This window comes from Alligator mississippiensis, chromosome 2 (genome assembly GCF_030867095.1).
Source record: "Alligator mississippiensis isolate rAllMis1 chromosome 2, rAllMis1, whole genome shotgun sequence".
Lineage (NCBI taxonomy): Eukaryota > Metazoa > Chordata > Crocodylia > Alligatoridae > Alligator > Alligator mississippiensis.
This window is the reverse complement of record NC_081825.1, coordinates 141,350,252-141,368,464: the sequence shown is the minus strand read 5'-3', so window position 1 is coordinate 141,368,464 and position 18,213 is coordinate 141,350,252. Positions and strand designations below refer to the sequence as shown.

Here is an 18,213-nt window from a genome sequence, read left to right as displayed (position 1 = left end):
AAGGTTGAAACAGGCTATAACTTTGTCATTTTTGGCCTGATTTGGATGAATCTCGCAGGAATGGTAACCCCTTTTGAGAGCATGATGTGTTCCAAGTTTCAAGGAGATAGGTGCAGAGGGTTCGGGGAAACTGCACCGCAATATCTTGAAAGCAAAGCTCTTGTCACGTGTACGTGTTAAGCCACAGTGGGGTCAAAACTGCAGGCATGCTAGCCCCTGCTGAGGCCACAAAGCCTGACAAGTTTCAAGAAGATAAGTGCAGGGGTTTGGGGAAACTGCACCTCAAGCTGCGGACAAGCAAAACTTGTGACATGGGTGACACTGTTTATGTTAAAGCGCAGCAGGGTGAAAGCTGCAGACCAGCTAGCCCCTGCTGAGGCCACGAAGCCTGCCAGCTCTCAAGGAGATAAGTGCAGGGGTTCTGGGGCCCTGCACCTCTGGCCACAGGCAGGCAAAACTTGTGTCATGGGTGCTTGTGTAGCTGTGTCTGTCTTGGGGCAGAGGGGTGGGGAGAAACCACTGCAGGCCTGGCTGCTAGGCCTTGCTGCAGCCACAAAGTCTGCCAGCTGTCAAGGAGATGGGTGCAGGGGGGTTCTGGGGCCCTGCACCCCTAGCTGCTGACAGGCAAAACTCATGACATGGGTGCTTGTGCAACTGCTGCCTCTCATCAGGCAGCAGGACTGAAGATCCCCCCATCACTTGTCACCAAGACCTGGGGGTAATAATTGACCACAGTAAGTATGAGCATGACCTGGCAGCGTAATGCTGTAGCCAGCAGGGCCAACAATACGCTGGCATGCATCAATTGATGCATCTGCAGCAAAACCATTACAAAGAAGTGATTCTCCTGCTCTATTCAGCTCTTCTCGGCATTGGTGAGACCGCAACTGGAGTACTGCAGCCAGTTCTGGACTCCGCACCTTAACAAGGACCTGGTAAAGCTTGAGAGAGTCCAGAGAAGGGCAACCTATATGATCAGAGACTTGCACGGCAAGCCATGTGAGGAATGGCTGAGGGACCTGGGGCTCTTCAGCCTGAAAAAGAGAAGGCTGAGAGGGGACTTGGTAGCAACTTACCACTGTATCAGAAGCGTACATCTAGGGCTTGGTGAACAACTGTTCACCAGGGCACCCTTGGGGAAAACTAGGAGTAATGGTCACAAACTCCTGGCAGATCATTTCAGGCTCAACATTAGGAAAAACTACTTCACAACTAGGGTGTCCAGACTGTGACCATTACTCCTAGGTCAGAACAGCATCGAAACAAAATTGGTGGCGAAATTTCGCACAGCCCTATTGCTAATATTCTATTTTGGCTTTTTGAGGAGATGAACTTTTGTTATTTATGTGAATAAGGCAAACTCAAACTATACCTTCTTAAAATTAAGGGGAAATTCTTTTAGTTGAATCCATGAACCCCCCCAATATTTTAGTTTATTAAACAACCTGCTGTCAGAAGTGTGTGTGTGTGTGTGTGTATATTCTAATATTTAATTTTAATTAAGTGGGAAGAAACTGCCAGAAAACATAAGCCAACTTCTAACTTGTGATTGCATTTGGTAGCAAATTTTTGTTTCTTTTCTCCTTAACAGCAACTCTGCAGCCCTCAGAATGTGAATTGCAGAGATTTGGAGGGACGTCATTCAACGCCACTGCACTTTGCTGCAGGTTATAACCGTGTGTCTGTAGTAGAATATCTTCTGCACCATGGGGCAGATGTGCACGCCAAAGATAAAGGGTAACTTTTCGTTCTTTATGTTCACTGATTTTATATTATGTTCCACCTCGTTTCTTTGTTTGTTTGTTTGTGTTTTCTGTAACCATCTCTCTCTGTCTTTTTCTGGCTCTCTCATTACTCACTGCCTCTGACATTCACTGGAGGGAGAGTTAATGGACTGTTACTCAATATTATTGAGTTTTCTGGTATTCTTTTTAGATGATAGTGTTGTGGGTAGGTAGGTGTTTTAGGTAGGTAAGTCTGTTTTTGCTACTTATAGCCAGGTATCCTTTTTAAAAAGAAGGGGAACTCTTTCATTTTGACCCTTTTGGTTTTGCTTAAAAGCAGCTTTCCAGGTGGTATTTCAGACAGTCTAAAATTAATTTTTAAGATGTATGATTTGAAATAGCCAGGGTTTTCTCTAGCTGTTCCCTCCCCCCCCCCGATTGTTTATTTTAGTACAGATGGTTATTTTTTTTTATTTGATTTGGAGGGACCCTGAACACTTGAACTAAATCAATTTAATCAAAAACGTAATAATTAATTTTAGCTAACTATTAAACATTTTTCCCCCTTGTAAGCCAAACTATTTAGAAAAGTTAGAAACACTGAATAGATTATATAGTTTAGCACATCTTTCACCTTATTATCATGTTTCAAGCTTGGGTTATGGTTCTAAACATAATATATTTGAATATTTCCTTGTTCTTGAGTGTTCATCATCCCTCCAAATAGAATTCAGTACAATATTTTTCCCAAGGTATCAGATGTGCAGTGCTTACCAATCTCCAAACATGCTAAATGGGATAATAGCCACCTATTAAGGCCTTGAATAGCTTTTTTTGGAAATTTTCAGTCAAGTATCAGAAGTCAAGGGTGATTCTTTCAATATATGCCTACTGTTAGCAATATTAAAGTTGACTGCTCTTAGCAATTGTCTGTAGTAACAACTGATACAAATTAGTAATATCAGATATAGGAACAGAAGGGAAGGATTCAATTACTGTCACTTCCTATATAATTCTATGGCAGAATACCTAAAGACATGAAAACAGGATGCTGAAAGATACTGATAACATCAAAGGGAAATTACTATTTTGTCTGCTAGAACTGAGTAAGCTTTTATTTGGATTTGATTTTCTGTAACTATTAAAAGTTTTTCTTCTCTTTGATTAGAGGGTTGGTACCCCTGCATAATGCCTGTTCATATGGACACTATGAAGTAGCTGAGTTATTAGTGAGGCATGGTGCCTCTGTCAATGTGGCAGACCTGTGGAAATTCACCCCTCTACATGAAGCAGCGGCAAAAGGAAAATATGAAATCTGCAAGCTGCTTCTAAAAGTATGTGATTTACAGTTATTACAAGTATTTTATATGTTCTGTTTTGCTAAGCTCTGACTCAAAACTATTTGTGTTTTTAGTGAGTTCACTGCAGTATCCTTGAATCTGTTTCCACCCTGAATTTGTATATGCTGTTGTGTCACTTCTCTTGAAACAATAACATTGTTTGAGGTGCTTTTCTTAATGCGTTCATTTTGCCAAGATTCATTGGTATAGCTAGTTTTCCCTGACAGTATATTAATTTATTCTGGCAGTCATCTAAATCATTCTGACATACTTGTCTAATTCATTTAGTAATCTCGTCTAAGTAACATGTATTTCATGTTCAAAGAAATAAGTTGAATTACTTAATAAGGACTCATAAAAATCAGGTGTTCATCTTGTGAAGCAGTTTTTGCAACTGAGTAAATTTTTACTGGTGTCTGTACAAGAGAACAGAACAGAGTAATAATAAAATATGCCTTTTAGGAAACATATATACAAAATTTTAAAACCATTAGCTTACTTCATAATGTATTGAGTATGGAAATAAAATTGTCTGGGATAAGTGAGCATTTTAATTGGCAGGGATGCTCAAGGTAACAGTCCCAGCTTTAAAAAGAAAATGGTTACTTCTATGAGTGTTTCCATAAGGGCCCTAATTTGAGAGAGTCCACATTTTTTGTTTAGCTCCTGCTTAACCAGACTTTTCATATTCAATCTTGTTAATTTTTCTGAGGATATTTGCACCCGATAGAAAAACATGTGAGGGAAAGCATCATAACAATTTAAATACTGCTTGTGATAGAACCACAGGGTGTGGGAGGGGAAATTGGGTCTCATGGATATCCAGATATCCTTAGGCTGTGCAAGATGATGGCCCCTACAGTGATATCTGATTATATAAATTACCTCAAGTCACTGGAGAGAAGTAGTTAGCCATGTTAATCTTAAGTCAGGCAGGACAGAGTTACATCTTCTAGACTAATTCAGAGATGCATAAGATTTGTAATCAGCAGCTTGCTTCATCAGATGCTGTGAAAGGACTTGCAGGGAACAGGCATTCAGATAGTGATTTAGCATCTGACCAAGCAAGCTGTTGCTTGTGAAAACGTATGCATCTCTGAATTAGTCTGCCCTGCAATCAAGTCATTGGAGTTGGTCTCTCAAGTGCAGTTTTATTTTATCACCACTGGAGGGCTCTGGAGTCAAATGATCATTTCACTGGGAGTTTAGCCATTTTTGCACTTAGCCTCCAGAGACCCTCACCAAAAATCAGTTCCTAAATGGACACTTCACAGGAAGCTTAGAAGCACTAAAATGATCCTCCTTGAGCACCTGAAGAGTTCTGATGATAGTACCTGCCATAAATTCCTCTTGCACCCAAATTAAACATACTCCTCTGACACAACCCTTAAGTTTGGCACTGTATGGTGTTTTAAAACTATTGCCTCTGAGTACATTTGAGACTATCTTGAGCCATGTGGTGGCAGGTATTGATGCTTGCAACTCTCTTTCTGTTAAGGGTTTTTACTGTTCTGTACCTGAAATAAGCTGACAGTAAAGCTTTTGCTGAGTCCTCAAAAGAGGAACTTGATCTCCCCTGAAATGCACCTGTAGTAACTACTGCACTACTATAAAGAACTCCATCCCCTTTTTCCACTAGCTCTTAACTCTTCACACTCTTTGTATTGGTATGCTGGTTCTGAGGTGATCAAACTCTTTTTCTACAAGCTGTTCCCCTTAGGTAACACCAGTATAGCTTTCCTGGTACTTACAAAAGGAGGAATGCTGGTATAGACAGGCTGCCAGTACTCTAACAGTTGGCAATGGATTAGGGTTTACACCCTGCTAGCAATCAGTACCTAGTCCAAACCAGGAACACTAATGATCCTCCTAGCAAACCAAATTCTGTGAACTTTTTGAGGAATCCCAGTGTCATTGTCACCAACCACCCAGACGTCATGCAGTCTTATGGCTTTCATGCCATTGGGCCTGCACTCCAAATCTGACAACTTAATGTTGAGGGTCTGTCGGCTGCCAAGCAAGGCCTAAGTACTCTAACCACCATTTTGGAGAAACAGACCTTGCGCAGGGCAGCTACCTGTGCCTTGCCTACACAAGTTCTCTCAGTGTTGCTGGCTCCCCTGGAACTGTACTTTTGGTAGCAATGATGGGAGAGTTAAGGGTAGAAGGATTAGTGTAGGTAAGCCCAAATATAAGTTGCTAAACCAACAAAAATATGCATTTGTTCTCTGACATAATGTATAAAATGCTGCCCTATATAAATCTGTGCATTGTCTGTTAGCATTGTCTCTTAAAGAATGACATTGTTGCCTTTAGCAATTGTACATCTTAGCCACAGGAATCCTGACACACACATACTAGTAACACCCTGCTCTGAGCTCCCTGTTGCATTGCATAAGCATTCAGCACTCCTGAACCTTCTGGCACTGGTCAACTGAGTACTTGTGCCACAGCACCCAGGACTAGGGATCTGGCAGTACAAGTCATCCTCTACTGAAGAGGCATCACACTGAAAATATTTCAAGTGTGAACTGTATCAATCAGCACTCTGTACTGTCTGAAAATATTCTTTGTTTGAAACAAGAAAAGCCTTAATATAGCAATGCACAACTCTGTGAAGCACAGCACATGACTGCAGAACCTGCAGTAGCTCAAACCAGAGTAATCCAGTCATGGGAGGACACCTCATACATCACTATACCAAAACAGTTGCCAAAGGAGTTGCAGAACTTTATAGGATTAAATAGTAGTGTGTTTACAATGCTATGGCTTCCTTCACTAAGATCATGAAGAGTAGCCACATGCAGAATACAGCTGTGGGGACATCTGCATTGGTGCGTCTGCAGTGCTCATGAACCACAGCAGACAGGTAAGGAATAACAAAGGTAGCTACGCATGCCTGCAGTGCCACAGTCCTCCAGCACAGATCATTATGATGTGGCTTTGCAGCTTGCGATTTGTTTCTTGGTGTATATTCTGTACGTATGTCTGTGACAAAGGATATGGCTGTTGCTCTTTGGTTGTGGGGTGCCAAAACTTCACTAGCTTTGAAAACATTCCCAAGTCCTACATCACAAAATACAAGCCGTGGAGAGATGCACCCAAGTAATGTACTTATATTGTGACAGTATAATGTGGAATTGTAATTCATAGCATGGAGCAGATCCAACAAAAAAGAACAGAGATGGCAACACTCCTCTGGACTTGGTGAAAGAAGGAGACACAGATATACAGGACTTACTGCGAGGAGATGCTGCCTTGCTAGATGCTGCCAAAAAGGGTTGTCTGGCAAGAGTGCAGAAGCTATGTACTCCAGAAAATATCAATTGCAGAGACACCCAGGGAAGAAATTCAACACCGCTACATCTTGCAGGTAAGTGATTCACCAGGGCTTCTAAAGTATTGTTTATGCCATAGTTGAATAATTTAATCAACAAAAAACAGAGCATAAGGACATGGAAATAGTATTGCTTAGTTAGTGTGCCATCTGTTTAAGTGTTTCTAAAGGAATACCATAACACAGTGGTTGTCAACTGGGGGTGCACATACCACTAGGGGTACTTAAAAAGGTCCTAGAGGGTACTCAGACCTAGTGTGGCCAATTAAATGCCATGTGCATTTATACAGCTGTAGCACAGTACACAGGGGGCCAGGAGAATAGCCGGGTCTGGCTGGTAGTTATGTTGTGAAGGAAGGGGATGGGGGAGAGGGCAGATCAAGGCCCCAGCGGTGGGGGAGGGAGTGGAGCTGGGGCAGGGCTGCCCAGCCAGGCTGGAGCAGCTCCCACCACTGCGCGCACCCCAAGAGGGCTTGGGGTCTGTATGCACCCAGATCTGCACGGGGCAAGGTGGGATGCTGCTGCAGGCTCGGTCTAGGGCTACACCAGACTCTTCCCAGTGGGGGCTGGGCCAGGCTGTGCTTTGGGTGGGAGGCGACGGTGCTGGAAGGGGGCTATGGGCAGGGCTGCAGCCACCCCAAAATTCGCTGTAGCCCCCTCCCAGCGCTGCCGCAGCCCGGCCTAGCCCCAGCCAAGAACAGCCCATACCTGCAGCCTGCCCTACTCTGCGTGCAGATCTGGGGGCACATTCCCCTCCCCCCCCACCTATGCTTTCGTGGGGGTGTGCACAGCAGCAGGAGCCAGGATGGAGCATGGGACACAGCCACGGCTTGTCCAGGGGGTGGGAGGTGGCAGCTCCCTCCACTGTGTGCACCCCAGGAGGGCATGGGGGCATGTGCCCATGGATCTGGGTAGGGCAGGGCGGGATGCTGCTGCGAGCTGGGTCTGGGGTAGCACCCAGCTCTTCCCAGCTAGGGCTGAGCCAGCAGTGGTGGTGCTGGGAGGGGTCTGTGTGGGGGCTGCAGCCACTCCAGAATTTGCTGTAGCCCCCCATAGCCCACTCCCAGTACTGCCACTGCCCGCTCCGACTGCAGCACTGCCCAGCCCACTCCAGGAACAGCCCGGTGCTGGCCCCAGCCCGCAGCGGCAACCCGCTCTCACCTGTGCAGATCCGGGGGCACATGGCTCTGTGCCCTCCCTGGGGTGCGCATAGCTGCGGAAGCCACCCCCATGCACAGCTCAGTCTTGCGCCCTGCCCCAACTAGGCAGCCCCTGCCCTGCCCTAGCCCCACTCCCTCCCCCAACTCTGGGCCAGCCCTCCCTTGCCCCACACAGATCCAGGGACACATGCCCCCATGCCCTCCCGGGGTGTGTACAAGCAAGACCTGCCACCCCCTCCCCACACCCCCTGGATGAGCCATTTGTGGCTCTGTCCCCTGCTCTGCCTGGCTGCACAGCCCCACTCCTTCCCACACCATGGGGGCCTCGATTTGCACCCCCGCCCCTTAAAAACATGAAAAAAAAATGTAAGGGGGTACCTGAGCTGGAACTTTGAGAGAGAAGGGGTACACTTGTTAAAAAAGGTTGAATACCCCTGCCATAGCAAGAAAAGGAGGTGTTTTTGCTCTCTGAAAATCATTTTTAGCTTTTCAGCATTTGTTGTTTTTCAGTTTGCTTACTTCTCGCTCTTCTTTTCTTTCGTGCAGCTGGTTACAATAATTTGGAAGTAGCTGAATACCTTCTAGAACATGGTGCTGATGTTAATGCCCAAGATAAAGGAGGATTAATCCCTCTCCATAATGCAGCATCCTATGGGGTAAGTACAAGTACACTTATTATTTAGCACCCAAGAAGTAGAGAAGTCTTTCAAATGGTTGCACCTGAAAGGAACTCTCATAGCTGCCACAAATTGTCTTGTGTGGAAGAAAGTTCAGTGTCTGTTGACATGAAAGAATGATTCCTAAGTCACTACTGTATTATATGGAGCCTTTTTCTTTTACTCTGACAGAAGTTCAAATCATAATAGGAAGAAGATGTAATTGCTGCTAGACTGTACAGGGTTTCTTATTGTAGTGCTGGAAAATCTTTGAAATTGTAGCAGGCATACGAATCCATTGGCTACAGGATTTTAGGAACCTCTTGTTCTTACCCAAAGAAAACTTTCCTTGAGTAAAGCCTGAAGCAGTGGTTAAATAGCTGAATGGGAAGAAAGAGAGCAGTGTATGGATAAAGCAGTTTCATTTGTGGAAGAGCATTGTTAGTACCAGTACCAGTAGTCTGTTAGGGCTTACCTACATGGGAGAGGCAACTCTCTGTGTTGATGCTTTCATTCTACACAGTGAGTGCCCTGTTGCAGTTTAGTGTAATGCACTTCCAGTGTAAACAAAGTTAAGCAGTACAAATATGCTTCTGTATAGATAAATAGTTGTATTAATATCAAAGTATACTTATTTAAGTTGTTATGATGTAACTTGTATCTTCATGAACCTGTAGTAATAAAGGATAGCAAAACAGTTGCAATGTTAACCTTGAATGAAACAAGGTTAAAGTTACTTATTAGCTCACTTGTACATTTTTTTTATTGCAACAGCTGATGCATGTTGCCTTGGGACAGCCCTGCCTCCTATTAACGTAATTATACCTGTCTATACCAATGATTCTCAACCAGAGTGCCGCAGCACCTTGAGGTACCTTGAGATCCTTTTAAGGGTGTACCGCAATATTAACATTGTTGGGTGTGCAAATTACCTATACATGTTTCACAAGATAAATCCAGAAATTTCAAATAGAATTCCATAGTGTCAAAAACATTCTCACCTGCTATGGTCTTTCTGAGTTGTTTGCAACAGCAGAATTGCTCTGTTATTTTTCCATAGTCAAAAAAAGAGCAAGAGCTGGCATTTTCCAAGGGGTGCCATGAGTCTAAAAGGGTTAAGAACCAACCATCTGTAGCTTCAGTGTTGAATAAAGACTGTCCATGTTTGAATCTAGCAAGTGCATAATAGCTCACCATAATAGATGTACCAAGCTATCATCTCACCATGTTAACAAGCCCTTAGTGATCACCCTTTCTTTCCACCCCCACAAGACTGCTTTAACCTACATATAGTCAAGCATCTTTATGTGCAGTAGCTGCACAAATGTAAGACAGACCATTAGCTAAAACACCACATACTGCTTTTACTTGTGGGTGAGTTCAGAGAGAAATCTCTTACAAGCTATTTCATCGAGTCAACATTTGACAAAACCCCAGGAGATGCTTTAAGGTCAGATGAAAGACTGTGTGCGTGGCACTGAGTTAATGCCAGTCCTGACAAACAGGTTTGTTTGCTTCTTCCAGTTGTGTTTTTTCCCCTGACCTCCTCCCATTATCATAAATCAATTTCAGCAAACAGAATGCTGACAAAAATAGCTGGCTTGGAGGTCAGAAGGAAAATAAATTGGGTACTGCAAGAGAGTAGAAAATAGTTAAGGCATTTTGTTAGCAATACCAAGAGGCAATTAAGTGAATGGCATATCTGCAATTATACCATTGTGATATGTGATTGATATGCCTCAGTTTATCAGTTGTGATTTCAGTACTGTACCATATGGGATGCAATATGTAGGTATTACACAGTGGATTAACAGCAGAATTCCAATTTCCAGTCTGACTCTCTTTTGTTAAGCATCATTTGAGATCTTTAATATTCTTTGAATGTTTTGTTATAGTCTGTCATCTGACGCTAGAGGCACAGTCTCAAGCTTTAGTAAATGATCCCTTTTCCTTCTTTGTAGGGCAGGGGTGCCAGAATCACTCAGCCCCACAAGCTGGATTAGTGGTGTGGGGTTGGTCCATGGGCTGAATCAGACCCACGGACCCCCTGCCTCTCCTAGCATGTTGGATCCAAGGCCTGCTCCAACTGGTCTGGGGTCCACACTACATGCACCATGGATCCCAGAGCAGGGGAAATGGGTGCTATGTGCAGTGCAGTGCAGTCCAGCTAGGGGCATGTAGCATGGATCTTGGAGCAGCTGAAGCGAGCACTGCGATGCATGCAGTGTGTCAGCCCTAGCTGGACTGTGCCCATTCCAGTCAGTCCAGGACCCACACCACATGTGGTGCTCTCAGGCATTGTGTGCAGTATGGGTCCTGTACTGGCTCGAGCAGGCATAGCATGTGGTAGTCTGGCTGGGGCAGGCATTATGTATAGCATGGCACCTACTTCAGCCATTCAGGAATCCACAATACATGCCCTGGGCCAGACAGGGTTGCACATGGTGCCTGTTCTGATCACTTCAAGATCCATACTGTACCCGCCTACCTGTCCAGTGAGGTCCCAGAGCTGCTGGGACAGATACCATGAGCTGAGCACAATCCTGGGCCCTCCCATGGGGGTGGTCCATCATGCGCTGTGCCCCATATAAGTCTGCTGAGACCCAAGGCCAGCACCTGAAGACTGGATGGCAAGCCTTCATGGGCTACATCCAGCCTGTGGCCCATATGGTGTGACACCCCTCTCTAGAGTAATCCACCAGTGCTCAGTTGTCTTTCTGTCTTTAAGTTCAATCATGCATGTGTTAAATAACTGAACAGCTGCTTATTCCATTTGTTAGTCTTATGTTTCTGTGATTTTGTCAGTGATGCATAGGAGAACTCTCTTAAATTCCTAAGAAGTTGCTAAGAAAAACCACCCACAGTTAACATGAGTCGCCGTTAATACAGGATAAGGATTGTTGGCTATTTGCCATCCCCATAGAGCTCATTGATTAGAAAACAAAACAAAACACAACACTACTTACACGACATTTAGCATGCCAGCTGTTTCATACTGATTTCATACTGTTTCATATGTTCACATCGCGGCCCCTGTCAGATTCCAACAAATCTGCTAATTCTGCTAAATACCTTGTCATCAAGAATCTCAGACGATGGCTTACAGGGCATGACTGAGATTATTGAAGGAAAGATTATGCACAATCAGATACCCTGAAATGGATCTGAAACTCCAGGAGAACTTTTCCAGAGTGGCTGATACAGACTGGTCAACATGGTGATGCCTGAACTGCCTGCACAACACAAACTGGAAGATCAAAAACAAACATGATTAAATGGGGCTACTTTAATTACATGAATACATGTGAGTGCAGTGAAGTGCCGACCATGGAGCACTTGCTCATTTGCTGACTCCTTGGTGAGACCTGTACAAAGGAGAACCTTGCTGCAGCAATGGAAAGAGCCATCACTTATATATGATTCTGAAAAAACATTTAATTTATGACAAGGACATAAGAAGAAGAATACTGACTCAATTATTCTTGTCACTTTCACTGCAAATATCAGCCATGGAATGGTTCTTCTTGCCTCTTTCACAGCTTATACCAGCCAGTTTTACTGTCCACGTCATTTAGCCACCATGTAGCTGTTAGCCCAATAAGTAAGCCCGCCAGCTGAGCAAGGGCATAAGAAAAAAGCAGTGGTTGCTAAAGACACTTGTTTGGAGTATTCAGCGATAGGTCTGTTCAGAATACCTGAGAAAGAGCAGGGAGTCATTCCATTTCGAATGTGTCCCTATTCAGCTGTGAGGAATTAGTCTTCTTTGGGCTTTTGTTCAATTTCCTCTAAGCAAGAGCACTAAGAAAGATAAAACAAGACAAAACCAAAGCAATTCTGATTTCTGCAAAATGCTTGAGATTTGATTCTGTTCTTCTCTATCTCTCTAGAGGAGAATATTGACCTTTTCCTATGATCCCAGACCAGTTGTCTTAGCAGAGCAGCCAGATTTATTACCCAAAGCCTCATTTATTGTACCTGACAGCGCAGACTGTAGGACTCTGACAGATATAAAGGGATGCAGCCCAAACTCGGTCATCCAAGAACAATATTGTTCTGACTTCAGTTTCATTCTAGCGCATATTTAAGTATTTGCTGCTCCTGCAACTGCTCATTCTCGTTGCGTCATCCATGGAAGTTCATTTATCAGCCATTTCAGCTGAACACCTCTTAACTCACGCTAACACTATATTTCCTTACAGCACAGTGACAGTTTATGAGACTGTGTAGATTAGTCCAACCTACTCCTTAGACCAGGGGTGTCAAAAGATATGGCCTATGGGCCCGATCCAGCCTGCAGAGCCCTATCATCTGGCCCCTGGTGCTGTCTGGGAGTCTCAGAATTGACCCACAGCAACATGTGGGGCATGTCATTGCCTTTCCTGTCATACGTAGCAGGTGCTCCAACTCATGTCCTGGAGCAATAAAGGAGACGCTGCATGCAGCACAGTGCAAGAGCAGCAGTATGCTGTTCTACTGCTCTGGGGCTGTGATGCACATGGCAGCTGCTCTGGGACCATGCTGTATGCAGGGCCTGGCCAGCACACAGTAGGTGGAGCAACTACTGTATGCAGCACAGCCCCAGAGAGACCACCACGTACAGCACAGCTGGAGCAGGATCATGCCATGTGCAGTGCCCTCTCCAGCACACTGGATCTGGCATGCAGGGCCGGTCTGTGGGTCCTTTTCATATGAGTTTGACACACCCACCTTAGATTTTTATGAAGCTTCCCTTAGAGCTCCTGAATGAATATTAGCTATTCTGCTGTTAACCAAAATAGTATTTATTATAACCATAGTCAAGCTCTGTGAGCTAATCTAAACTTCACAGATTTCCCCAAGGACCATAACTTTGTCTCCACCCTCAACTCTTGCCCAGTGTGGTAAAAGATTTCCATCTCAACCAATTAGCTAATACGCCATTATTCTTTCCTAGACTCCCTGCTCATTCAGGCAGTGCAGAATGTCACATATTAGATGCCAGAAGCGCTTTAGTTTTAAGCCTAAATACAGTCAGAGTTCAGAAAGTTACCAAATCTTCTTATATCTTAGGCACACTGTAATAAAGGATAAGCAGTTATTTCATCAAGATTGCTTAGGAGATTTGGTTATGAATTGGAGAGAGACCTGCTTTTTAATCCCTATTATCAATTAGATCATATTCCACAATGGGTAAGACAGCCTCTTTGACATGTTTTAGGCTTAGTGTTCTTGTAGAAATATGCAGAGCTGCTATACGGCATTCTATTCACATGTTCACAAAACATATGATCTATGTCTAACATCTTGGTCAGATACTCAGGTAGGTACAGTGGTATGTCAGTCACTATCTAATTAAGACTGTCCCACCTTCCTCATGGGACAATATTGCTTGTAAGTTGATTTTCTTGAAAGAATGTGCAGAGGTTACTCCGTGAAGATATGAGGGTTACTCATCAGAAACAACAGTTCTTCGGGATAGATTCTACAGTCACACTCCCTGTTCACCTGTCTCTTTTCCTCATTAAAATCTTGAACCAAAGCAAGGAATCATGATGGAAATAACTAAAACAGTTGGTTTGTCACAGCCCCCTTTGTTGGCTATACCATCGAAGTGATATAACAGTAGAGGAGGGGCACAAAAAAATGAGAGAACAGTCAAGCAGGCACTGCTGCAGAAGCATTCTACCATCACAACTGCATCTCTGGTTCATCCTGAGGTCATGATTTTGCAGTGTCCCTCTTTAAATGAGTACAGGTGAATAACCCTCATTTCTGGCCACACTCAGAGACAAAATACTGGCCTATATTTAATATAAAATAATAATAGAAAAGAATCACTGGTTTAATCTATTATGGCAGTTCTTGTGCTGTGTATTCACATTCTAAAGATCAAACCTGCAGAAGGTTGACAAGCAGTAATTCTTACCTTAGAGTTTATCCCAAGGCAACATGCATCATTTCTGCCTTACATGTTTTAGTGTTTACCTCAGTCACCAAAACAGAAATTGGTTAATATTTAGGACAGAACATTGTCAATAATTGTTTCAAGCTGGTAGTTACTTAAAAATATATATATAATTCCATTCTATTCCATAACATGATCATTATAGAAAACATTAATGAGAGTTGTACTTGATGATCTTTCAGCAGCCACTTTTAGTTAAGAAGTGTTGGGTGCCTTTTTTTGTCACTGAGGAAGCTCTCTTTGAGGTGTGCAGCAGCCATCACCATCTCTGAATTTTAGTAATGTGGGCACAGAATTCGAGTGTTCTTACTCCTGATGTTCTTATTTAACATGTTCCATATGATATAACTCCTTCCTCAGAAAAAAGTGGATTTCCTTTGGTTCTTCTGTGTGACACTCCATGCTGTGTATATCCTGCTCTTTTACCATACAATTAGATGGTGTTTTATGCCACATGACAGAAAAATATGGGATTCCCATCAATTTGCTTGAAAGTTGAGAAAAGGAGAGATAAGATTAGCCATCTTTTAAAACACGTCTTAAGAAATAAAGCCTCTTTTGCTAGGGGTTGGTGACTACCTTAAAAATGGAAAACTTGAAATCTGCCTCTGACATGTATCTTTGGGGTTTTGCTGACAATGTCAGGCAAGTTTTCTTACTCCAATCTGCTAATTTTTAGCTGACTGCTCACTTTTTCCCTTTTTGTACTGACAAACCATTTATCAGTAAAAATACTCTCAGGAACATGATACAGGGAGTTATTTTTTCTGTGTAATTTGTTTCCTTTTCTTGTTTAGCTTGGAGATTTTAAATTGGATAACTATGGGGAGCTAGTGGAAGGGTGTACATAGCTGCTACCATAGGTGCTGACTTCTGTTTTTGCCAGGGGGACATAAGATGATGGACATGTGGAAAGTTTTGCCCATTTCGGGTGACAGCCCTCTTTCCAAGGGGGAGGGTCAGGGCACTTGGGCCCTCATGTACTTGGCACCCATGGCTGCTACAATGGTGCATTCCTGGCATGTGGAAATAATAGCCATTGAGGAAAACTGTACCCCAACCTGCTCTGCCATCCGTTGCCAGACCTCTGCTGTCTCCCGATTCCCAACCTGTGCTGCCACCCACCCCTGGACATGTACTGCCACTCAATCTCCCATTCCATGCTGCTGTCCACTCCTAGACTGATGCTGCCACCCAATCCCCCCACCAAAGATGTTACTTTGCTCAACAGAAAAGGTGGCCAGTCAGTTCCTGAAAGCAAAGGTTGCATCATTGGCTGGGAGGGTCCAGACAGGTGTTGAAGGCTGGATTTATGATGGCACACATGTAACTCTTTTGCTGCCCCCTTTTATGCTTTTTTTCATCTTTACTCCTTCGATGACTTTTTGCTCTTGGATTGGTCTCTCTGCTGTCAGTATGCTGTCCATATTTTATCCTGTCAGCATATTCCTTTGTTCAACAGACCCATCACAAGCACACCTCTTAATTTGGACTTTTTCCAGTGTCTTACTCTGGGTATTGTCCACTGGTCTCCCTTATCACCTTTCATTAACATATCCAATCATTTCATCCCTCTGATTAGCCAGTTAGTGCCAAATGCAATTAATTTAAGCTGATGATAAGCCCATTGCTATATTATGTTAGAAGAACTTGTCACAGTGATAAAACAGAAAAGATACAATATAATGAGCACCATGAGCTCTACAAAAAAAACTCAAGGCCAGCTGATAAACAAAATGAAAAATTTCAGATAATGAGTCTATACAGAACTGAAGTAATGACTAAATACGGCTGAAGATATATATTGCTGCTGTTGGGCGGTCAGGGGGTGCTTCACCATGGCGGCACAGGGCTCCATATTAGTTAAACTAATATATATTAGTTAAACAATACTATAATTATATATTATTATATATTAGTTAATACTATAATTCATCACTGTATAAGGAGGTGCAACTTTAAAACTTAAAATACAACAAGTTATTTAAAGCATAAAATACAAGTTACCCTAACCCCACCCCTGCTGGTGCCCCTCAGCCCCTGCATCCCCAGCCCTGCTGGAGGGGGCACCTAGCTGTCAGGGCTATGGGGCCAGGGACCTGGGTCTGCAGCCTCCTGCATCCCCTGCAGTGCCTGAGCCCCAAATGCCGCCTGCGGGAGGCAGCAGCTGCTGCCGCAGAGCAGAGCACAAAGCCCAGCTCCCCCTCCCCAATGGGCAGCATGGCAGGCATGGAGCCCGTTGGAGGCGGGGAACGGGTATGGGCTGCCTACTGCAGACTTGGGCTCCCCGAACTGCTCCCTTCCTCCCACCCCCCAACCCCAGGGCCTCTATGGTGAAGCAAGCAAGTAGCAGGGCAGAGTAGGGCGGGGAAGCTCAGCACTGCCACTGAGCCACCATGGTGAAGCACCCTCTGCCCGCCCAGCAGCAGCAGGGGTCACAACCCTATGCCACTGCCTCTGCTGCTCCTGAGCAGGCAGGGGGCACTTCGCTGTACCTGCATGGGGCTTGCAGCAGTGGCACCAAGCTTCCCCTCCCCACTCTGCCCATTGTGTCTCGCCCACTGGGCCCCAGAAGCCCCGGGTAGGGCAGCAGGGAGCCTGAGCCCGCAGTGGGCAACCCACGCCTGCCTCCAAATGTTTTCCCCATGCCCTCCCTCTTATCCCGCCCCCCAGACAAGCCGCCCGTGGCTCCATCCCACTCCCTACCCAGACCCTGCAGCTGTGCATTCCAGCCTTGGGCCCCAGGCCCCACACACTACCCAGGTTGGGCAGCAGCCCCAGCCCTGTCCAACTTCCTCCCTTCCTCACTATAGGGGCCTCAATCCTCCCCAGACTTACCTGCAGGAGCTGCTCTCCAGGCTGCCTGGCAGCCATAGGCATGTGTGCCCGGTGTCCCCTGCCTGACCACTCTCACGGTCCCCCCAGCAGAAACCCACCATTTCCCATGTTTTTCTCCTTTAAAGCAGAAAATCTTGGTTTTCTCCTTAAAATGAGAAAATCTGGGTTTTACCACATTTTTCTGTGGCAAATGGAAAACCTGGATCCCCGCTCATAACTGAAGTCCAGGTTATTAATTTTCTGAGTGCTTGACTTTTGGCCACAGATATCCCCCCTGGATAATTTGTTTTTCCCCTATTAGCCCTTCTTGGATTATAGCGATCTGGGGTCCTGAATCCCTTCATCCCAAGCATGCCTTGCCATTAATCTTGGCTTTCTTAACATGCTCTAAGTCCCATAGTGGAAGTTCCCAGTGCATGTACATAGTCTGACCTGTCTTTGTCTTTCCCCTTCCACAATCACCCCTTCTACCTGGTGTTGTGATCTGTCCTCTCATTCCATAGAGCTCTTGGATTTCCAGTGCTCAGTGCATCCATACTTGAAATACCTCTGGGAACCTTTCTTTTCCCCCAAGCATTTACTATCAATTTGGAAACCACAGGACATAGTTAAGCTTCATTCCATTTCTAATGCTTAATCTTACAAGATCATTTAAATCAGAGCTCTAACTTCTGAGAGGTCGTGGGCTGTGCCGCCTCCAGGGGCAGTAGCAAGAAACAGAAGCTGAAGGAAGGAGAGGAAGCTGCAAGAGCCTCAGCCTGGTGTGGGGAAGCAGTAATGGCTGGGGGAAGTAGTGCTTGAACCCACTGCAGGATGTGCACAGAGTAAAGGAGGTAAAGGAAGTTGGAGCCTGCAGGCTGTGGCTTAGCCACTCGCAGGCTGCCACCTGGGCAACCCTAAACTGACTCTTCTTGCGTAATAATCTGGTTTTCTGCCACATTTGGCAGTACTCCCCAGATTAGCATCATCTGTAAATTTTGTGAGGACACTTCCTGTTCCACTAACAAGGCCACTGATAAAAAGATTAAACAGGATGAATGCTAAGATCAACATGTGACCTCCTTCCAGTCGGATACTTCACCTTTCAGCATAACTCTCTGCAGACTCCCTTTGTACCAGCTCTTGTGATTTCAGCAGTGATCCTCATCCTGTCAAGTCTGACCGATAATTTCCCTTGAGGAATAGTATTAAAAGCTTTGTTTAGACCTAAATAA

General features: G+C 44.6%; 1 protein-coding gene across 1 annotated transcript in view; it reads left to right on the top strand.

Annotated features, from left to right (window-relative positions):
* TNKS (tankyrase) overlaps positions 1 to 18,213 on the top strand; it is a 255,631-nt gene that overhangs the window by 214,634 nt on the left and 22,784 nt on the right. Inside the window, exons 14-17 of the mRNA XM_059722215.1 lie at positions 1,592 to 1,737; positions 2,893 to 3,058; positions 6,218 to 6,437; positions 8,108 to 8,217. Of these exons, the coding sequence (XP_059578198.1) occupies positions 1,592 to 1,737; positions 2,893 to 3,058; positions 6,218 to 6,437; positions 8,108 to 8,217 (642 nt within the window). The remainder of the gene's footprint in view (positions 1 to 1,591; positions 1,738 to 2,892; positions 3,059 to 6,217; positions 6,438 to 8,107; positions 8,218 to 18,213) is intronic.